This window comes from Gobius niger (genome assembly GCF_951799975.1).
Source record: "Gobius niger genome assembly, contig: SCAFFOLD_129, whole genome shotgun sequence".
NCBI lineage: Eukaryota > Metazoa > Chordata > Actinopteri > Gobiiformes > Gobiidae > Gobius > Gobius niger.
The window spans coordinates 17227-41067 of NW_027639069.1; the positions used below are offsets into that span (position 1 = coordinate 17227).

The following is a 23841-nucleotide window of genomic DNA, read 5'->3' on the forward strand; positions in this document are numbered from 1 at the left end:
AAGTAACTTTAGGTTAAATAAACTAACCTTAAGGTTAAATAAACTAACCTTAATGTGAAATAAACCTTAATGTGAAATAAACTAACTTTAGGTTAAATAAACTAACCTTAATGTGAAATAAACCTTAATGTGAAATAAACTAACTTTAGGTTAAATAAACTGACCTTAAGGTGAAATAAACTGACCTTAATGTGAAATAAACTAACCTTAAGGTGAAATAAAGTGACTTTAGGGCCTTGGGCAGAGTCAGGGTGGAGCTGATCGGTTGAGGCTTTATTTCACTTTCATTACCTGTTATGGACAAATGTGTGAAACACAGATGCTTCTGTTGATTTAAACAAACTAAATGTGTTGTTTTTAATTCACTGACGGGTCATTCATGGCTTTTGCAGCTGAGCCTCCACATCCTGCAGGTTTGTTTTCATGAAGAATTAGAAACAAATTGGCCTAAATTAAGGAAACAGAGACGACTCTGAAGTTACATTTATAAACTGTCTCTTCTTCTTCCTTTTTATTGAACTGAACAAATGAAGGCGCTGTCTGAGGAAATACTTTAAATACAGGAGTAAAACATAGACTAAATACACACATCATACTGCCGTGGATCCGCTTTTCCAGCAGGGGGCGCAGTCACATTCAACAGTCATTAAAATCATCAGAAAAACAGAAAAGAGCTTCCAAATAAAGTCAGATTAAAGCCTGTGACGTGTGGAGGAAACTCTCATGTTCTCCAGGGAAATGCTGCCCCCTGGTGTCTGAAAACGAACACGACAGGAAACATGACTGAAGTGATGCTCAGAGCTGGTGATTCTGATAAAAATGATTATGTCACTATAATAACATCAGAAATATGGAAAACGTGCATCAACACACTTTGCTTTAAAGTCAGTTTCCTGAAGACGAAACAAAAGGACAAAAAAAAACAGTTTAATTTTATTTTATGTGCCTTTTTTTCTGAAATCCCCCCCCCCCCCCCCCACACACACACTCACACGCTTTTCCCCCCACATTTCTTGACATTGCAGATCGACTATATCGTAAATATCTTCCAAACCCTAATTTCGATATTATCTTCCCAGCTCTTCCTCTCCACAGAATGTAAATTTGCGCCTCCCCCGGGCTCCCTCTTCCCTCTCTGTGTGCCTCTGTCCTCCTGCCTGGGGCCCCTCTGTCTCCCCTGGGGCCCCTTTGTCCCCCCCCAGGCCCCTCTCCCTCTCCTCGTGCCTCTGCACCTGTATCTCGGCGTGAACAGGATGTGGTTTTGTCGTTATGTTTCTCCATCACTTCCTCAGTGTCGTCTCTGTCTCTGCCCGACGAGGAACAGCCACTTCAGTGAGTCCAAACTTATTATTATTATTATTTATGATCGACTAAAACCAGTCCAAACACACTTTTATGAACATCTTTTATTATTTATGATCGACTAAAACATGGCTCTGACTGTTTTATTTACACCTTTTATTCAGTTCACTTCGTCGACTGAAACATCTCGTTATAATTTCCGTCAGTCTCGTGTTTCTGTTTGGTCGAACTCCTGAAAACTGAAATCAATTATTAGAATAACTTAAATTAAAGGACATGAACCTTAAACCTTAAACCTTAAACCTTAAACCTGGACAGTCTGGTTTTGCTGAAGAGGAGAAATGTAGTGGAGTAAAAGTACTGAGTTCTCAGGGGAAATGCCGCCACCTGGTGTTTCAGAACGAGCATCACAGGAAGCATGACCCTCTTTTCTCCTCACAGCCTAGGCCAATGTAACGCCTCATTTGAAAGCTAAGACCTACAAAACTCATCTGATCATTTCTCACTTTTTAGTCATGCTTTTGTTGATTTTGTTGTTGTTTTCTCTTTTTTCTTTCATATTGACATAAATAGTTGTGACGATGAGCCCCCTATGTGGGGTAAGTTGTCACAAGGCTGGGGTTGGTCGTCACGATTGTTTTTAATGGAGTTTTTTTTAACTTGAAATTTGATAAAACTTTGCAATTTTGTTTTGCTTTTTGAGATAAAAAGACAAAATACGTTTTAAAACAGTCGCAGAGCCAGATGTTCACGACACTCATTTCAACTGTTGCTTTAGATTTTTGTTTTTTTTATGAGCTGTAAACGTTTAGTAAAATAACAACAATAACAAACATACAGGCTCAAGAAAAGCTCATGTTCAAAATAACATATGTTCTGAGCTTAGACGAGTTCATGTGGACCTGTCTGGTCGTCACGCGTGTCCTCAGTCACGTAAACACAGACGGCGTTAGCATTTAGCCTCTTTAGCTCCAAATCAGGTGAAGATAGAAGCGTTATTTAAATATGGCGGATGTCGAACTACTCCTGGTATTATTACGCCTGACAATATAGTTCCTTTTTACCGCTCAGAAAATCCACATTGTTTAATTCTGTGTAATTATACTTTATCGTAAACACTTCACGTAACCATATTTAAATAATGAAAATGCTTCTATCTTCACCTGGTTTGGAGCTATAGAGGCTAAACGCTAACGGCGTCTGTGTTTACGTGACTGAGGACACGCGTGAAGACCAGACAGGTACACATGAACTCGTCTAAGCTCAGAACATATCTCAGTATGGAAACACACTGGCCTGTTCCTTTAACCTCTGAACTCCCGCCTGAACCGAGAGGATCTTTTCCCTCACGTCATCAGATTTTTTTTCCATCATTTTTTTGGTGGGTGTTCAACTTGTCATTTTTTCCCGTCAAATCATTTTTGTAATTTTTTTGTCAAATTTTATAATTTTTTTGTCATTTTTTGGTCACATTTTTTGTCATATTTTTATAATTTTTTTGTCAATTTTTTGTCCATTTCTTGTGACATTTTTGTGACATTTTTGCCACTTTTTCATATATTTTTCATCATTTTTTTGTCAAATTTTATTAATTTTTTGTCATTTTTTTGTCACATTTTTGTCATATTTTTATAATTTTTTTGTCCATTTTTTGTCAATTTCTTGTGACATTTTTGCCACTTTTTCATACATTTTTCGTCACTTTTTGTCACATTTCCATCATTGTTTTCATCTCAGTTTTGTTGCTATTTTCACAGCTTTTTTCCAGAAGCTTTTGGATTGGGGTAAAGCCAAACTGGAGAAAATGTGCTCGGTTCAGGCGGGAGTTAAGGGGTTAAACAAATGGCTTTAGCATGTTAGCATGTTAGCTCTGAAACGGCTCAAATCGAAGCTAGCATCTGTGTCTTTCAGATCAGAGTCTTTAACTAAAGTAAAGCTCTCATTACAGAGAAAAACCCGACATCAAAGTTTGGGAAAAGGCATAAAATAATTCAAATGTCTCCAAATGAGAAAATGATTAGCAGAGAAGAAGAATACATCAGCACCAGCTACAGCGCCCTCTAGTGCGGCGTTAACAGCAGTGACACAAACAGCCCGGTCTCCCCATGAAGAGGCGGCTCATCTGACTGTGTTTGCCTGGAGCTCATGTGACATCATCTGCATACTGATGCTCAGAGGCGTCTGTGCCACACAAAGTGCTGTTTGTCCCCCCCCCCCCCCCTCAGCAGCAGCTGCTCACAGGCACCAGAGGAGCTTCTATTTCCAGAGACGTCGATACTGCAGCATCTGTTCTTCACTGCAGTATTTACTCAGTACTTTTACTTATACTTTTACTTCACTAAGGGATAAATATAAAACACTTTCTTCTTCACCAAAATAAAGACAGGACGTTGTTGATCTCACGAATACAACTTTATTTATAAAACACATTAACAAACAGCTGCATTGGCCCAAAGTTTACTACAAAAATACTTCAACAATACTTTTACTGAAGTATTTGTCACAAAGAACCAGAAAACATTCACTCCATGAAAGACTTCTTTTTTTAGATGTGTCTTATTTGCTTAAACCTCTCAACCATAACCTGAATCCTATTCGGCTTTAACCAAATCTAAAAGCTGGAAAAGGCATCAAACCAGGGTGAAAACGAAGCCAAAAAGTCACAAAAACAAGGTGAGAAGGTGAAGTTAGGATCACATTTTAAGTCTTAGCTTTCAAATGAGGCTTCACTGTTGCTCTTCAGCCTAGAAGCTTTTAGATTTGGGTAAAACTGAACTGGAGAGAATGTGGGGTCAGAGGTCAAAGCTGCCCCTGGACCAACAGCAAAACTTAGTGTTAGTGTTTACTTTACAATACTGCAGCATCTGTTCTTTACTGCAGTATTTACTCATTACTTTTACTCATACTTTTACTTCACCACAGGATGAATAAAAAACACTTTCTTCTTTACCAAAATAAAGACAGGACGTCTTTGATCTCACAAATACAACTTTATTTATAAAACACATTTTTATAAAACACAAAGTGCTGCACAACAAACTCAACAATAACTATACTTTAACAATACTTTTACTGAAGTATTTGTCACATAAAATACTTGTTCTTTTAGATGTGTCTTATTTGCTTAAACCTCTCAACCCTAACCTGAATCCAGTTCGGCTTTACCCAAATCTAAAAGCTGAAAAAGGGGCATCAAACCAGGATGAAAACGCAGCGAAAAAGTTAGGATCACACTGTAAGTCTTAGCTTTCAAATGAGGCTTCACTGTTGCTCTTCAGCCCAGAAGCTTTTAGATTTGGGTAAAACTGGAGAGAATGTGGGTCAGAGGTCAATGCTGCCCCTGGACCAACAGCAAAAACTCAGTGTTTAGTTTAGTTTAGTTTAGTTTAGTTTAGTTTAGTTTAGTTTAGTTTAGTTTAGTTTAGTTTAGTTTAGTTTAGTTTACTTTAGTTTACTTTAGTTTACTTTAGTCTCCATAATCACTACAATAAAGTCACACATTTAAATGACACTGATGAACTTTTTTCTAACTCTGATAAAGTCTGAGAGTCATTAATTATTCGGTTTCTTTCATTATTTATGGCAGTATTTCCTGGACACATCAGCTGATCTTCAGGTCAGACTCGCCGTTATGTTAATTCCAAACAAACAGAGACTCCGCCCTGTCAGTTCAGACGAGAACACGAACCTGAGACCGTCTGAACAAACATGAGAAACTCAGACTGACGTGTCCCATGTTTACTGTGAGCATTAGCCTAGCATTAGCTTAGCATTAGCATTACATGAACCCGACCTGCAGAAAGTTAAAGGTTTATCACAGACCTCTTAAGCCCCGCCTTAACCCAGCACATGTTCTCCAGTTGAGCTTTACCCCAATCTAAAAGCCTCAACCTATACATCTCATCTTTTTCCTTGTGTTGTCGCTGCGTTTTCACTGTTTTGACTTGTTCTTTATCAGTTTTTTTATCCTTGTTTTTTTTAAGCTTTTAGATTTGGGTAAAGCCAAACGTGCTGGTTTCAGTTTCATTCATTTTTGTCTTTTTTTTTGTCATTTTTTTGTCAATTTCTTGTGACGTTTTTGCCACTTTTTCATCCATTTTCCGTCACTTTTCCATCAGTGTTTTCGTCTCAGTTTTGTTGCTATTTTCACAGCTGTTTTCCAGAAGCTTTTAGATTTGGGTAAAGCCAATCGTGCTGAGGCCGAGCTCCGGGAAACGTTACATCAGGTTTAGAAACGACCGGAACAGAGAAAATAAAAGTGTTTAAAGCAGGAACTGAAAACTTTAGATCCAGGTTTGTTTCAGAGGCAGAATTATAGGAAGTGACTTTAACGGAATAAATGTTGTTTTTCTATGACGCAGATTTGAGTAAAAGTATTGATTAAGTATCGTTCAGGTATCGGTTAATTTCTGATGAATTAATGCAGGACTTTCTCATAATTATTCAGTTCATGTCATGATAATAAAGTTTTCACAAAGGAACTAAAGAAGAGTAACTTGTATTAATTGTAATCTGATTACAATGACAGTTACTCAGTTTGTACTTCCTGTTAAACCTCTGAACTCCCGCCTGAACCGAGAGGATCTTTTTCCTCACGTCAACAGTTTTTTTTCCATCATTTTTTTGTGGGTATTCAACTCATTTTTGTCACTTTTTTTTTTTCATTTTTCGTCAATTTCTTGTGACATTTTTGTGACATTTTCGTCACTTTTTCATCAATTTTTCGTCACTTTTTTGTCACATTTCCATCATTGTTTTCGTCGCAGTTTTGTCGCTATTTTCTCTGCTTTTTCCAGAAGCTTTTGGATTGGGGTAAAGCCAAACTGCAGAGAATGTGCTCGGTTTAGGTGGGAGTTAAGGGGTTAAAATTGGACTTTAGAGACAGAATGTCAGAAGTGTTTCCTTTGTTGTTCTGGCACAAAATCAGACAAATATTAAAATAAGTCACAAATCATATAATCCGGAAGGTTATAGAACACAATATTACATTTGATGCTAAATGAAGGTTATTTTAAAGCCTCAAAATGCAATAAATGTGTTTTTTTTAATCATTTCTAAACATTTTACTTTAGGTCGAGCCGAGGAAATGAGTCACATTTGGATTTTCAACAAATTGGGAAAAATAATTGTGTAAAACGGACAAAGTAAATGTGATGAACTCGTGCGGCTGAAGGAGCTTTGGGTTTTTATGAATTTATCCATAAATAGATTTGACTTGAAACAGGTGTTTTGTCGGTGTCTTTTATAAAACACACGGGAGGATCATTTGTGATTCTCTGTGTGAATCTAACTTTTGTGAAAAGGCGGGACATTTTCTATAAACAAAGGTTTAATGGTGAGTTTGTGATTTTGATCAAAACACCAAGAGCTGAACTTCTCTGTAACTTCATTAAAGCAGGGGGGGTCAGTATTTCAGACACTGACGTCTCTTATTTGTGTGAAAATGTTTCTCAGAATCATCTCCGGCCACAGGTTCGGTTCTTTTGGGCCGGATTTGGCCCCTGAGCCTGACGTTGCTTTAACCTCTTAACTCCCACCTGAACCGAGCACATTTTCTCCAGTTTGGCTTTACCCCAATCCAAAAGCTTCTGGAAAAAAGGTGTGAAAATAGCAACAAAACTGAGACGAAAACAATGATGAAGATGTGACAAAAAAGTGACAAAAAATGGATGAAAAAGTGGCAAAAATGTCACAAGAAATTGACAAAAATATGACAAGAAATTAACAAAAATTTGATTAAAAAAATGATGAAAAAAATACAAAAAAGTGACAAAAATGTGATAAAAAATGAACGAAAAAATTTCAAAAAAGTTACAAAAATGAGTTGAATACCCAACAAAAAAATGATGGAAAAAAAATCTGTTAACATGAGGAAAAAGATCCTCTCGGTTCAGGCGGGAGTTCAGAGGTTTAACAGGAAGTACAAACTGAGTAACTGTCACTGTAATCAGATTACAATTAACACAAGTTACTCTTCTTTAACTCCTTTGTGAAAACTTTATTATCATGACATGAACTGAATAATGATGAGAAAGTCCTGCATTTATTCACAGATGATCCTCCCGTGTGTTTAAAGTCAAATCCAAATGTTCATTTCCTCGGCTCAACCGAAAGTTTCCAAATGTTTAGAAATGAAAAAAAACAAACACATTTATTGCATTTGAGGCTTTAAAATAACCATTGATTTCGTTTTAAATGTGACCCTGAGCTCCTCCTGGACAAACAGCTCCAGCGTCACCACAGACACGGGGACAGTTGGTCTCTGTCCCACAGCTGCTGCTGCTGCGGGTGATGGGGGGGGGGGGGAGGGGGGAGGGGCGCCGCACCTGCCCGGGCTCGCAGCGCTGATCCCCGGGCGGCGCGTGCGGCCGTGTGTGCTGTTGAAACACACGCGCGTCACTGCAGGACGATTTGCATCTGACCACAAACAAACAGCCTCCGGCCCAGAGGACGCACGGCGGCCCCGGGGGAGGGAGGGCGGAGAGGGGACGGAGAGCACGGAGAGGACGGAGGGACCGGGACTGAGGACGCTCCAGAGACGCTCCAGAGACGCTCCAGAGACGCTCCAGAGACGCTCCAGAGACGCTCCAGAGACGCTCCAGAGACGCTCCAGAGACGCTCCAGAGACGCGTAAAGGAGACTGAATCCTCCGCTTCTCTCTGGACATAAACACAGCCCCGCGGCTTCCGCTGGAGCGACACTCGGGGGGACCGTCCCAAACATCAGCCAAAGCGGGACAAGCCTTCAGCCTTTGTGGGACACGGAGGCACCGACTTGACAAGGTAAAACCATCATTTAGTCGCGGTTTTCGAGCCAAAACATCCACAAATATCGGTAAAACATCCCAGGACAGAGAGACAGACGCTGCTGCCTGTCTCTCCGTTCGTTCTCAGGCTAAACTTGGTCTAAATGTAAAAAGCGGATCATTAAAGAGGCGGCAGGAGCGACAGGAACCTAAACGGACGCGCGGAACGATCCAAGCGGGGCGCGCGCTGGTTCCCGCCGCCCCCCCGCGGGTCCGCACCGGCCCCTCCGCGCGCCGTGACGCCTGGACCTCGGTTTAAACATGAACTCGTTTGTTTTCATCCTTTGAGCCGCGCGCAGTCCGCGCTGCAGCATCACGACGCGCTGCCGCTAGTGCGTCAGGGCTGTGGCTGCGCGCTGACGGAGCTGCGCGCCGCCTTTTCATTGGCTGAGCGCGTGCCTACGGGGCTACCGGGTGGACCGTCGCATGTTCGCGGTGCAGGGGATGTGAGCTCCACGTCCGGACGTCATGGACTCACTTTTTAAAACAAACAGCCAGTTTAAAGCGCCATTTTTATTCAACAAGGCTGTTTTGCGCCATGGGGCCTTTTCCCGGCTTTGGGGGCCTCTCCGGGACCCCAGGACGGGTTCTTTTGTGGCCTGATCACCCCTGCATATTCTACACACTTGGACGTGTCCCTTTTTGCAGGGATTTCTGGGAAGAAGAAGGAGGCCGCGGAGCGCAGGGCTTTGGAGCAGGAGCCACAGCCGCAGCCACAGAGTCAAGGTAAGAATCCGGGCTTTCACAGCGGCCTGCTCGGCTCTGCTCGCTCTCAGGGGCCCCCGGGGGTCCCCTGGCCCCTCGTCAGACACCGATGTCCCGGGTTTCAGGTGGATTGAACCCGTTCTGGGCCGCGGTGGAGCAGGGTGGGTCCCGGAGCCCGTGCGTCACGGCGGAACATGGAGGATCGACAGGGGGAGCCATTCTGCGCCTCTGCGGCCCAGCGCTGCGTCACAGGCGGGGGACTGCGTGAGGGAAGGGGGGGGAGGACAGAGGGAGGACAGGGGGGGGACAGGGGACACGCAGACCCGCCGTGGCATCACCGGGGGCCGCTCATGTGGGACTCCAGCGCGTGCGTCCTGGGACAGTCTCCTGCGGGCACAGACAGAGGACAGGCGTTAATGTGGACAGTGTGGGACGGGGGGGTGGGGGACAGGGGGGGGGGGGACACTTCCACACAGGCCTCCTCGCGCGTCTCATGTGTGCGGCTGACACAGGGCCGCGCGCACGAGCTCAGGCCGACACAAAACATCCAAGATGGCCCCTGACGCAGGTGAACACTTCCTGCTTCTGTCCAAACAACTCTCTCTCTTTAAACCACAGCGGCTCCAGGGGCCCCGCACTGTCCCCGGGGGCCCCTGGGCACGTGACCAACGAGTGTCACCAACAAACTGAGCCGGTGTTTAAATGCAGGGGCTCGTTTTGTGACGGAGAGGGAATCAGTTTGGGAATAAACTAGTTATTAGTGTCTAACCAGGCAGATGTTAGTTGAAACTGAGGCTGGACAGTGTGGACAGTGTGGACAGTGTGGACAGTGTGGACAGTGTGGACAGTGTGGACAGTGTGGACAGTCTGGAGGAGCCACAGTGGAGATGCTGCGTCATAACGTGAGGAGAAACTGGATTCAAACTCATGATTTCCTGATTAAATCTCTGGAAAAACCTGGAATCCGTGATGTTTCTGGAGCTGCTGTGAAGACGAGGCTTTTCCTCCTCAGGGTGAAGATCATGGTGTCATTAAATCTGGCCTAAAGTGTGAAAATAAGGAACAAAAAGCGTCCAGACTTGAATCGTCCCTTTGGCTTCTTATAAACGGATACAAACCGGTGCGTAAACGCCGCTCAGGGGGGTGAACAGCGCCTCCTGCAGGGCGCGCAGGGCGGTGCCAAACCAGGGAGCAGCTTTTACGCACAGTCACTGGAACAACAGGACAGGGTTTGGAGACTCCGCGCACGGACAGAGTGTTTAACCCCTTAACCCGCACCTGAACCGAGAGCATCTTCTACAGTTTGGCTTTACCCCAATCCAAAAGCTTCTGGGAAAAAGGTGAGAAAATAGTGACAGAACTGAGACGAAAACAATGATGGAAATGTGAGGAAAAACGTGAGAAAACATGTATGAAAAAATGACAAAAATGTGGCAAAAATGTGACAAAAAATTGATTAAAAAGTGATGAAAAAATGAAGAAAAATTGACAAAAACATGACAAAAAAGGGGCAAAAAATGACAAAAATATGACAAAAATGTGGCAAAAATGTGGTAAAAAACAAAACAAAAATGTGACGAAAAATTGATAAAAAAAATGACAAAAATGTGGCAAAAATGCTATAAAAAAATAACAAAAATTTGATTTAAAAAATGTGATAAAGTGACAAAAAAATTCGAAAAAATGACAAAAACATGACAAAAATGTGGCAAAAATGTGGCAAAAATGTGACAAAAAATTGATAAAAAAGTGACGAAAAAATGAAGAAAAAATGACAAAAACACGACAAAAAAGGGGCAAAAAATGACAAAAATATGACAAAAATGTGGCAAAAATGTGGCAAAAAATGACAAAAAAATGAAGAAAAAATGACAAAAATATGACAAAAATGTGGCAAAAATGTGGTAAAAAACAAAACAAAAATGTGGCAAAAAATGACAAAAAAATGAAGAAAAAAATATGACAAAAATGTGGCAAAAATGTGATAAAAAAGTGACGAAAAAATGAAGAAAAAATGACAAAAATATGACCAAAAAAAATGACAAAAACTTACTAAAATGAGTTGAATACCCAACAAAAAAATGATGGAAAAAAATGTGATGACGTGAGGAAAAAGATCCTCTCGGTTCAGGCGGGAGTTCAGAGGTTAAGAGGGAGACGGGAATATTTAACTGAGCGCATTTTCCCCTGTTTGGTTTGACCCAAATCTAAAAGCTTCTCGGCTGGAGCTGACGGTCAGAGTCACCCCTTCAAAGACCTGCAAAACTGACTGAAGGTTTTTCTGCTTGTTTGACGCGTTTTTCAACAAGCTTTTAGATTTGGGTAAAGCCGAGCTGGAGGAAATGTGCTCGGTTCAGGCAAAAAAAACAACCGAAAAGCAAAAGAAAGTGATGAAAAAGCGACAAAAGAGCGACAAAAAGGGCTGAAGCTCAGGGAGAGAGGCTGTAATGACCACACTCTCCACCAGGGGGCGCCGCCCTGAGGAACCACAGCCTTGGGGATCTGGCTGGTGCAGTTCAGTCTGCTTACAGGAGGGGGGCGTGTCCAAGGAAAAGCTGAGTCTGGCTTTACCCAAATCTAAATCTTCTTGAAAAAAGCAACAAAACAAGGATGAAAACGCCGCAAAAGAGTGACGACAGCGTGAGTGTTGTTGGTCTTAGCTTTCAAATGAGGCGTTATACTGGTCTATAGGCGGTGACCTCATGGATTTGGGTAAAGCTGAACTGGAGATCATTTTCTCCAGTTCAGCTTTACCCCAATCCAAAAGCTTCTGGGAAGAAGGTGTGAAAATAGCAACAAATCTGAGACGAAAACAATGATGGAAATGTGACAAAAATGTGATGAAAAAATGATAAATAATTGACAAAAAACAAACAAAAATGGACGAAAAAATGACCCAAAAAAGTGATGAAAAATTGATGAAAAAGTGGCAAAAATGTCACAAGAAATTGACAAAAAATGGAAGAAAAAATGACAAAAATTTGACAAAAAAATACAAAAATTGACAAAAAAATGGAAGAAAAAATGACAAAAATGTGCTAAAAATTTGACAAAAAAAAACAAAAAATTGACGGAAAAATGACAAAAATGTGACAAAAACATTACAAAAATGTAATTAAAAATGACAAAAATTTGATAAAAAATTGACAAAAAATTGACAAAAAAATGACACAAATCTGATAAAAAATTGACAAAAAAACAAACAAAAAATGGACAAAAAAATGACAGAAAAGTTACTAAAATGAGTTGAATACCCGACGAAAAAATGATGGAAAAAAAATCTGACGTGAGGAAAAAGATAAAGATCCTCTCGGTTCAGGCGGGAGTTAAGAGGTTAAAGCAGGGGCTAAGAGGATATATGGGGTCAGGTTTTACCAAAAGGGGGCGCTATGACGACTGGACGAGGTGCTACATAACAGATTATGTTTGTATATCTTCGACTGGACTGTTGTGTTTCCTCTTATTTCGTGACTGAACTCGTTATTAGTGAAAAAATCTGTTTAAAATTCAAAACGTCTCTCTGTTTTTTGGGTTCAAAGCTGAATAAACCTGTCAGGACCGAAGTGTGGAGCCTTACGGAGCTAAAGCTGCTGTCCTGGTGCTGAAACAGTGCTCCCTCTGCTGGACGCTGCCCCTCACTGCGCCCTGTGCCACATTCATAACATTTAGCTTCAGTTTTAGCTGCAAAAAAAGAACGTATTCTTTTACAATCGTGAATGAAAATCAAAAGCAGGACAAAAAACTAAAAGTGAAACTAGAAGATTTGGACTAAAACTCAACTTTCGCTCTCTGGTCTTTCCCTTATTCATTCACACTGACATGTTTGGTATCCACGTGTAGCAGGAAAGGCTGTGGCTGAGATGATGCTGTAATCCAAATATGGTCATTTCCTTTGAGATAGACGGGAGAAACATCCACAGGGGCTTCTTTCTTTCTTTCTTTCTTTCTTTCTTTCTTTCTTTCTTTCTTTCTTTCTTTCTTTCTTTCTTTCTTTCTTTCTTTCTTTCTTTCTTTCTTTCTTTCTTTCTTTCTTTCTTTCTTTCTTTCTTTCTTTCTTTCTTTCTTTCTTTCTTTCTTTCTTTCTTCCTTCCTTCCTTCCTTCCTTCCTTCCTTCCTTCCTTCCTTTCCCGATGCTGTAATCCAAATATGGTCATTTCCTCTCCTGACTGATTTATTGAACCCCTCCAAAAAAGAAGACATTACATTTTTCACTAATAACTATAAAAAAAAACGAACCCAGATTCGACTCTTGTGTAAAAGTGAGAAGTTCCTCAGAAAAGCCTAGTTTTAGTTTTTGCACCAGCGTCTCGTCAGTAAGAGCTCTGAGTGAGCCGTGGAATGTGTGGAGTGGGCGGAGTCAGGTCAGTGGGCGGAGTCAGGCCAGAGTCAGGTGTTTCCCGTGGTTAGACCTAAAGCCGTGTAAATAATATGTCTAACCCGACGTAAAGCTTTGAACTGTGTGAGTAAACACGAGAGGCTTCAGCGCCACCGCACGGCTCGAAACTCCGCCTCCGACCACACCGGGGCCACGTGGGCGGGCTCTGTGGGGCCACGTGGGCGGGCTCTGTGGGGCCACGTGGGCGGGCTCTATGGGCTGAACTGATTCCCTGCTTTTGCTTCCACAGGTCGTCCCGTTTTCCGCTGTTCCTTAAAAGGGACGGAGAATCACTGAACGTCAGGTACGACCCTGGTGAGAATGAGTGAATTCTTTCCTTTGGTTTTTATTTATTCTGGTCATTTCTTTAACCTCTGACCCCCCGCCTAAACCAAATGCCTTCTGTCCTCTTTTGGCTGTGTAACACCTCATTTGAAAGCTAAGACCCACAAAACTGATCTTTTTCCTTGCGTTGTTGCTGTGTTGTGTCACCTTTGGTATGTTTTTTTTCTATCTTTTTTTTTTTTTTTCATTTTTGTCACTTTTTTGTTGAATTTTAGTTGAATTTTTGTCGAATTTTAGTCGAATTTTAGTTGAATTTTTGTCGAATTTTTGTCGAATTTTTGTCCCATTTTAGTTGAATTTTTGTCGAATTTTTGTTGAATTTTTGTTGAATTTTTGTCGAATTTTTGTCGAATTTTTGTCCCATTTTAGTTGAATTTTTGTCGAATTTTTGTCGAATTTTTGTCCCATTTTAGTTAAATTTTTGTCGAATTTTTGTCCCATTTTAGTTGAATTTTAGTTAAATTTTTGTCGAATTTTTGTCCCATTTTAGTTGAATTTTAGTTGAATTTTAGTTGAATTTTTGTCCCATTTTAGTTGAATTTTAGTTGAATTTTAGTTGAATTTTTGTCTAATTTTTGTTGATTTTTTGTCGAATTTTTGTCACATTTTTGTTGAATTTTTGTTGAATTTTTGTTGAATTTTTGTTGAATTTTTGTTGGAGTTTTTGTCACTCTTTGGTTCAAATTTTGTCACATTTTTGGTGCTTTTGTCCCAAGAATCTTTTTGATTCGGGTAAAGCCGAACTGGAGAAAATGGGATCCATTCAGGTGGGAGTTAAGAGGTTAAAAAAGTGTAACTCTTCAAAGGAACGGGCTTTTTTTTTTTTTTTGACACTCGGGAATTTATGCTCTGCAAGTCGTGGGCCGGATTCAATCATCTCCTGGGTCGAGTAGTCGAGAAAAATGCGAGTAAGTGTTGAAAAATGTGAACAACATTTGGAAAAAATGTTGGAAAAGCGAAGGCTGAGAGAGAAGATGGTGGACAACGCGATGTTTGAGGCTAATGCTAACGGCTATAGGGAAAATACATGGAGCAGGCTAACGCTAACAGACTCGCTAACTGTCTGCATACGTGAGGACTTGGGCACCGTTACATGTTTTTTTCCGACACCAGTACTTTAACGATACTTGGTTTACGATACCGATACCTGAACGATACTCTTTCCGATACCTTACCGATATAAATGAATATTTTTTTTATAAATAGGAAAAATAAGGCAAATATTGGGCTTTTTTTTTAAACAATAGGAGGAAAATTACAAAAAATGACAAAAATGTGATACAAATTTGATTAAAAAATGGACGAAAAAATGACAAAAATGTGACAAAAATGTGACAAAAATGTGACAAAAATGTGACAAAAAGTGAAAAAAAATTGACAAAAAAACGACAAAAAAATGACAAAAAATGACAAAAATGTGACAAAAAAATGACAAAAAAATAACAAAAATTTGAATCAGAAACTGACGAAAAAATGACAAAAATGTGAATAAAAATGACACAAAATTTATGACAAATATGTCAAAAATTTGAGAAAAAAATGACAAATGTGACAATTTTTTTTTTTTAAATGACAAAAATGTGACAAAAAAATGACAAAAAATTGAATCAGAAACTGACGAAAAAATGTCAAAAATGTGAAAAAAATGTGACAAAAATATGTCAAAAAATTTACAAAAAAATGGACAAAAAAACGAAAAAAAAAATCAGATGACGTGAGGAAAAAGATCCTCTGGGTTCAGGCGGGGGTTAAGAGGTTAAACCTGTCCTTGGACCAACAGCATCAGAACTAAAGATTGAAGTTTGTTTGTTTTTCGGTCCAGGCTTTCGATCCTTTCCTTTCTCCGACACCGGTAGAACCTCCCCCAGTCTGGCATCGCCGCTCTGACCTCCTTAAACCTAACCCTGCGTGTCCCCTCCCCCCACAGGCCCGCGTAGCGCCCCCCGCAGGACACATGGAGATGAACGAGGAGCTGCTGGAGGACCAGGCCAAGCTGAAGCAGGGCCTGGTCAAAGTGCTGCAGTGCGTGGCCACCATCTCCTCCGCCGCCGCCGTGGTCAACCCCATCTTCGGCGTGGCGGGCTCGCTGATCCGCGTGGTCCTGCACCACGTGGACGACGAGGACATCCGGACGCTCAAGCGCGAGTTCGGCTCCGTGGACCGAGCGCTGGACCAGCTCTCGCAGCAGAACCGCAACACGCTGATGCAGATCAAGAAGGAGACGCTGGACGGACAGTACTGCCGCGTGGAGGAGAACCTGCGCAGCCAGGTGCTTATGAGAAACATCTGCTCTGGGTTTACTCCTTAAAGGAACAGGCCACCGTTTTTCCACACTGAGATCTGTTCTAAACTTAGACGAGTTCATGTGTACCTGTCTGGTCTTCACGCGTGTCCTCAGTCCTCAAACACAGCGCACATGTTCACTCTTTAAATATGGTTACGATAAAGTGTAATTTCACAATGTGGAAAACCTTTTTATCATTTTTTTGTCATATTTTGGTCTTTTTTTGTCACATTTTTTATCATTTTTTTAGTCATTTTTTCGGCCATTTTTTTTATCACATATTTTTCATTTTACATTTGTGTCATTTTTTTTGGTCCTTATTTTGTCCTTTTTTCGTACATTTTTTGTCACATTTTTGTCATTTTTTTTTTTCGTTTTTTGCCATTTTTTTGTCATATTTTCAGCAATTTTTTGATCACATATTTGTCATTTTTTTTGTCATTTTTTGTCATTTTTTCGTAAATTATTTGTTACATTTTGGTCACATTTTTGTCATTTTTTTGTTATTTTTTGTCATTTTTTTGTCATTTTTTCCGTAATTTTTTTGTCACATTTTTGCCATTTTTTTTGTCAGATTTTCAGCCATTTTTTTTATCAAATATTTGTCATTTTTTTGGTCATTTTTTGTCATTTTTTTGGTCATTTATTGTCATTTTTTTTCATTTTTTTTTTTCTTCATTTTTTGTCGTTTTTCGTCAATTTCTTGTGACATTTTTGTGACATTTTTGCCACTTTTTCATCAATTTTTCGTCACTTTTTTGTCACATTTCCATCATTGTTTTCGTCTCAGTTTTGTTGCTATTTTCACACCTTTTTTCCAGTAACCATGTTTAAATAATGAAAACGTGGAAGAGCTTGGTAGCTTCTATCTTCACCTGGTTTGGAGCTACAGAGGCTAAATGCTAACGCCGTCTGTGCTAACGTGACTGAGGACACGCGTGACGACCAGACAGGTACACATGAACTCGTCTAAGGTTAGAACATATCTCAGTGTGGAAAAACGGTGTATACGTACTATCCAACACGCACAGGCTACCAAACTCATCTCAAGTGTGCCCGTCTATCCAACCCATGTTTGGTATCCACGAGTAGCAAAAATGTCACGAGAAATTGACAAAAAATGACGATAAAATGACAAAAATGTGACAAAAATTTGATACAAAATTGGAAAAAAAATGACAAAAATGTGATAAAAAATTGATAAAAAATGTCAAAAATGTGATAAAAAATTGACGAAAAAATGACGAAAAAATGACAAAAATATGACAAAAAATTGATAAAAAATTGAAAAGAAATTGACAAAAATGTGACAAAAAAATTGACAAAAAATGACGAAAAAATGACAAAAATATGACAAAAATTTGATAAAAAATTGAAAAAAAATTGACAAAAAATGACAAAAAAAATTGACAAAAAATGACGAAAAAATGACAGAAATGTGACAAAAATGTGATAAAAAATTGACAAAAAATGACAAAAAATTGACGAAAAAATTGACGAAAAAATGACAAAAATGTGATAAAAAAATTGACAGAAAAATTACGAAAAAATGTCAGAAATGTGACAAAAATGTGATAAAAAATTGACAAAAAATGACAAAAATATGATAAAAAAATTGACAAATTGACAAAAAATTGACGAAAAAATTGACGAAAAAATGATGAAAAAATGACATAAATGTGACAAAAATTGATATAACATTGACAAAAAAGTGACGAAAAATGTATGAAAAAGTGGAAAAATCGTCACAAAAATGTCACAAGAAATTGACAAAAAATGTACGAAAAAATGACCAAAATGTAACAAAAAAGAAAAAAAATTGGATAAAAAATGGACAAAAAATATGACCTCTACCTCATTCATTCACTCAAAGAAAATGCCACATTAGATTATTTTGAAAGTGTCAGTTCAGCATCAGTTCTTTTATAAGTCATTTTTAACATATACTGTTGCCGACGTAACAACCTTTGCAATAAAAGTTGGAAAACTGTGAAAGTTGCTGCTACAACGCTCTGTGACACCACAACAGTGTTTCCAAAAGGAGGGAAACAGCACCCCCAATTTGACGCTGGTGGTCAAAAAGTGTACTGCATCCATTTTACCATTGAGAATGAATGGAAGAGTTTTAACCCCTTAACTCCCACCTGAACCGAGCACATTTGGTAACACTTTACATTACGGGCCGGTAAGTCCGTGGTACTTATAGTGGTAATTACAGTGGTTATTCTTGTTACTTGGTGTGGTATTTACAGTGGTAAGTACTAGTATTTACAGTGATAATTCTAGGTTATTATTGTGGTACTAAAAGTCATAAGGGGTTAGGGTTAGGGAGACAGAGTTACCACTGTATCTCTCAGTACTATGAGATACAGTGGTAACTCTTAGTAATGTAGGTCATACTTCTATGTACTTTATACTTTAAATGATAGTTTCTAGTAGTTTCAGTGATACATCTGTGGTACTTATTGGTAATTCAAGAATACTACAGCAGCAATTCATAGGTAGTAAATGAGGTACTTCTACACACAGACATAATTTCTAGGATTGTATGACTATAAAACAACATAAAACAGCATTAGGGAAAACAAGAAGCACGACCTTCATTACTAAGAGTTACCACGGTATCTAGAAGTACATTACTTGTAATTCTCACTATAGTATCCTTTAAGTACCACAATAAGTATCTAGAAGAACCACTGTAATTACCACCTAGAATTACCAGTGTAAATACCACTATAAGTACCAAGGACTTACCGGCCCGTAATGTAAAGTGTTACCGCACATTTTCTCCAGTTTGGCTTAACCCCAATCCAAAAGCTTCTGGAAAAAAGGTGAGAAAATAGCAACAAAACTCAGACGAAAACAATGATGGAAATGTGACAAAAAAGTGAGAAAACATTGACAAAAAAATGAGGAAAAATGGATGAAAAAGTGGCAAAAATGTCACAAGAAATTGACAAAAATGTGACAAAAAAATGACAAAAATGTGACAAAAAAATGACAAAAATGTGACAAAAAAATGACAAAAATGTGACAAAAAATGACAAAAATGTGACAAAAAATGACAAAAATGTGACAAAAAAATGACAAAAATGTGACAAAAAAATAACAAAAATGTGACAAAAAATGACAAAAATGTGACAAAAAAATAACAAAAATGTGACAAAAAATGACAAAAATGTGACAAAAAATAACAAAAATGTGACAAAAAATGACAAAAATGTGACAAAAAATGACAAAAATGTGACAAAAAATAACAAAAATGTGACAAAAAATGACAAAAATGTGACAAAAAAATGACAAAAATGTGACAAAAAAATAACAAAAATGTGACAAAAAATGACAAAAATGTGACAAAAAAATAACAAAAATGTGACAAAAAATGACAAAAATGTGACAAAAAATAACAAAAATGTGACAAAAAATGACAAAAATGTGACAAAAAATGACAAAAATGTGACAAAAAATAACAAAAATGTGACAAAAAATGACAAAAATGTGACAAAAAATGACAAAAATGTGACAAAAAAATAACAAAAATGTGACAAAAAATGACAAAAATGTGACAAAAAAATGACAAAAATGTGACAAAAAAATAACAAAAATGTGACAAAAAATGACAAAAATGTGACAAAAAAATGACAAAAATGTGACCAAAAATTGACAAAAAATTTACAACAAAATGACAAAAAAGTGTGAAAAAAAATGACAAAAAGTTACAAAAATGAGTTGAAAACCCAACAAAAAAATGATGGAAAAAAACCTGATACGTGAGGAAAAAGATCCCCTCGGTTCGTTTAACCACTCTCAGCGCTAAAGCAGGTCACTCTCTGGCGGGCCAACAGAATCGTTTCAGCGGGCCACATTTGTCCCGCGGGCCCCACTTTGGGCACCCCTGGTCTCGTCCCTTCAGCCGGATCCTCCTTTGGTTGAATATTTGTGTTTTGTTGTTGTTCCTGTTTGGAAATTGTATTGATTTAAAAGCATCAATCGACCAAAATAAACCAAACTCCACCATAGATACAGACGGCATCCCTGGAATCGTGGTCATGTTTGAAAACAGTTAAGAGAAAGTTTAGATTTTTATCCAAATTGTTTTCCCCCTTATTGTTCAAAAACTACTTTACCAAACGCTGAATTATGAATCTAGTTTCTACTAAATAAACAAAGACATGGAGAGGAGCAAAGTGGTTCAACAGAATGGCTAATGCTAACGGTTAGCTAGCGCTTGCTACAACTGCCGTTTTTTCGCTTCTACTGAACAATCTGCTGTGAGAAAATATCCACATGGGCCTGATTTACACTGGACTTTATTTACGTGGTAAATAAGTTGATTTTCCACCAGAAAATGGCTAAAAAGATGGAAAAATTGTGTTTCCCAAAAGATTCTATTTTCCCCCTCGGCGAAGCCACGCCCCCTTCTATGACGAGATGCGTCTGGATCTATAGCGGCGCTCTCACTTTCACTCAGTCTGCTCTCCACTATTTGTATATATATATATAAGTAACGGGTGTGTTTCCTCTCAGTTCCGTAAGTTCATGGAGATGGTGGTTGTATATATATATAAGTAACCCTTGTGTTTCCTCTCAGTTCCGTAAGTTCATGGAGATGGTGGTTGTATATATATATATAAGTAACCCTTGTGTTTCCTCTCAGTTCCGTAAGTTCATGGAGATGGTGGTTGTATATATATATATAAGTAACCCTTGTGTTTCCTCTCAGTTCCGTAAGTTCATGGAGATGGTGGTTGTATATATATATATAAGTAACGGGTGTGTTTCCTCTCAGTTCCGTAAGTTCATGGAGATGGTGGTTGTATATATATATATCTGTAAACATATATATTTGTATATATATATATAAGTAACCGGTGTGTTTCCTCTCAGTTCCGTAAGTTCATGGAGATGGTGGTTGTATATATATATATAAGTAACCCTTGTGTTTCCTCTCAGTTCCGTAAGTTCATGGAGATGGTGGTTGTATATATATATATCTGTAAACATATATATTTGTATATATATATAAGTAACCGGTGTGTTTCCTCTCAGTTCCGTAAGTTCATGGAGATGGTGGTTGTATATATATATATCTGTAAACATATATATTTGTATATATATATAAGTAACCCTTGTGTTTCCTCTCAGTTCCGTAAGTTCATGGAGATGGTGGTTGTATATATATATATCTGTAAACATATATATTTGTATATATATATAAGTAACCGGTGTGTTTCCTCTCAGTTCCGTAAGTTCATGGAGATGGTGGTTGTATATATATATATCTGTAAACATATATATTTGTATATATATATAAGTAACCCTTGTGTTTCCTCTCAGTTCCGTAAGTTCATGGAGATGGTGGTTGTATATATATATATAAGTAACCCTTGTGTTTCCTCTCAGTTCCGTAAGTTCATGGAGATGGTGGTTGTATATATATATATCTGTATACATATATATTTGTATATATATATATAAGTAACCCTTGTGTTTCCTCTCAGTTCCGTACGTTCATGGAGATGGTGGTTGTATATATATATATATGAATGATTCGTGTGTTTCCTCTCAGTTCCGTAAGTTCATGGAGATGGTGGTTGTATATATATATATAAGTAACCCTTGTGTTTCCTCTCAGTTCCGTAAGTTCATGGAGATGGTGGTTGTATATATATATATATGAATGATTCGTGTGTTTCCTCTCAGTTCCGTAAGTTCATGGAGATGGTGGTTGTATATATATATATCTGTATACATATATATTTGTATATATATATATAAGTAACCCTTGTGTTTCCTCTCAGTTCCGTACGTTCATGGAGATGGTGGTTGTATATATATATATATGAATGATTCGTGTGTTTCCTCTCAGTTCCGTAAGTTCATGGAGATGGTGGTTGTATATATATATATAAGTAACCCTTGTGTTTCCTCGCAGTTCCGTAAGTTCATGGAGATGGTGGTTGTATATATATATATAAGTAACCCTTGTGTTTCCTCGCAGTTCCGTAAGTTCATGGAGATGGTGGTTGTATATATATATATATCTGTATACATATATATTTGTATATATATATAAGTAACCGGTGTGTTTCCTCTCAGTTCCGTAAGTTCATGGAGATGGTGGAGTCTCGACCCGAACATCGCGAGAGAAAGAAAGACGACTTCGAGGAAAGTTACGCCAACGACCTGGGCGACCAGAACCTGCACACGCTGTACGACGGCGTGACGGGCAAACCCAAGCTGTTCAGCCGGCCCATCCTGGAGGTTTACCTGAAGCACAGCCAGGGCGAGCGCCGCGTGATGGAGCGCCTCTGCACGCGCCTCACGCACCTCTTCTGCATCGGCCTCATCGCCCTCATGGGCTACGCCGCCGTCATCGGCGACGACGAGGAGGGGCTGAGCGAGGAGTGGGCGGAGAAGATGCAGCAGGTGCAGGACAAGATGCAGGAGGCGCTGCGCCGCTGCCACTGAGGGGGCGGGGCCGAGGGGGCGGGGCTGAGGCCGGGGGGAGGGGCTGAGGGGGCGGGGCTGAGGAGGGGCTGAGGCTGACGAGGAGGGGCTGAGCGAGGAGTGGGCGGAGAAGATGCAGCACGTGCAGGACAAGATGCAGGAGGCGCTGCGCCGCTGCCACTGAGGGGGCGGGGCCGGGGGCGGGGCTGAGGCCGGGGGAGGGGCTGAGGCCGAGGGGGTGGGGCTGAGGCCGGCGAGGAGGGGCTGAGCGAGGAGTGGGCGGAGAAGATGCAGCACGTGCAGGACAAGATGCAGGAGGCGCTGCGCCGCTGCCACTGAGGGGGCGGGGCCGGGGGCGGGGCTGAGGGGGCGGGGCTGAGGCCGACGAGGAGGGGCTGAGCGAGGAGTGGGCGGAGAAGATGCAGCACGTGCAGGACAAGATGCAGGAGGCGCTGCGCCGCTGCCACTGAGGGGGCGGGGCCGGGGGCGGGGCTGAGGCCGAGGGGGAGGGGCTGAGGCTGACAAGGAGGGGCTGAGCGAGGAGTGGGCGGAGAAGATGCAGCACGTGCAGGACAAGATGCAGGAGGCGCTGCGCCGCTGCCACTGAGGGGGCGGGGCCGGGGGCGGGGCTGAGGGGGCGGGGCTGAGGCCGAGGGGGCGGGGCTGAGGCCGACGAGGAGGGGCTGAGCGAGGAGTGGGCGGAGAAGATGCAGCACGTGCAGGACAAGATGCAGGAGGCGCTGCGCCGCTGCCACTGAGGGGGCGGGGCCGGGGGCGGGGCTGAGGCAGAGGGGGAGGGGCTGAGGCCGACGAGGAGGGGCTGAGCGAGGAGTGGGCGGAGAAGATGCAGCACGTGCAGGACAAGATGCAGGGGGTGGGGCTGAGGCCGGGGGGGGCGGGGCTGAGGGGGTGGGGCTGAGGCCGGGGGGGCGGGGCTGAGGGGGCGGGGCCGAGGCCCTGGGGGCGGGGCTGAAGGGGGTGGGGCTGAGGCCGGGGGGGCGGGGCTCCGCATCAAGCCCTCATTTAACCAAATGTTACGGGATTAGTTCTGGCTTTTCTCTCTTCCTTATAAACGAGTCACTCCACGAGAACGTCCGTCTGTTCCCATGATGCTTTGGGGCTCGTTCATATTCAGTCCTTTCTGCCTTGTTACCGTGGACTCTTGCAGCTCTTTGTGTAAGAACACAGTTCTTGCGTCACCGCTGTTTCTAACGTCATTACTTTGATCCAGAGAAAATGATACAAAAGATTGTTTTATAGTAAATGTTTTTTCTCTCACACATGTCTTGTCCCAGTGACCTTTGACCCCCACAGCTGTGGGCGGGGCTTAGTCAGGTGAATCCTCCGCAGACCTAATCCAGTCCGTGCTTTGCTTTTGTGCACGTTCCTGTTTCCACAGCGAGTCAGAAAACAAAATGTTGGAGCTCATTTTCATTTCTCTCGGTTCTCGTGGAGGGACTTCAGTGTTTTCTCGGACCACGACCACGACCACGACCACGCCCACGACCACGACCACGCCCACTCCTCCCTCATGTTAACCTCTCCCTGATCCTCGTTCTCCCTCATGTTAACCTC

The 23841-nt window shown here is 40.8% G+C and overlaps 1 protein-coding gene across 1 annotated transcript; it reads left to right on the forward strand.

Annotated features, from left to right (window-relative positions):
• The first annotated feature begins 8187 nt into the window (after nt 1-8187).
• On the forward strand, nt 8188-22319 carry rpz (rapunzel). The gene is made up of 4 exons (XM_079583389.1): nt 8188-8833; nt 13438-13491; nt 15460-15801; nt 21916-22319. The coding sequence occupies exons 3-4, from the start codon at nt 15487-15489 to the stop codon at nt 22285-22287; spliced, it is 687 nt and encodes a 228-aa protein (XP_079439515.1). The 5' UTR covers nt 8188-8833; nt 13438-13491; nt 15460-15486; the 3' UTR covers nt 22288-22319.
• The last annotated feature ends 1522 nt before the right edge of the window (nt 22320-23841 follow it).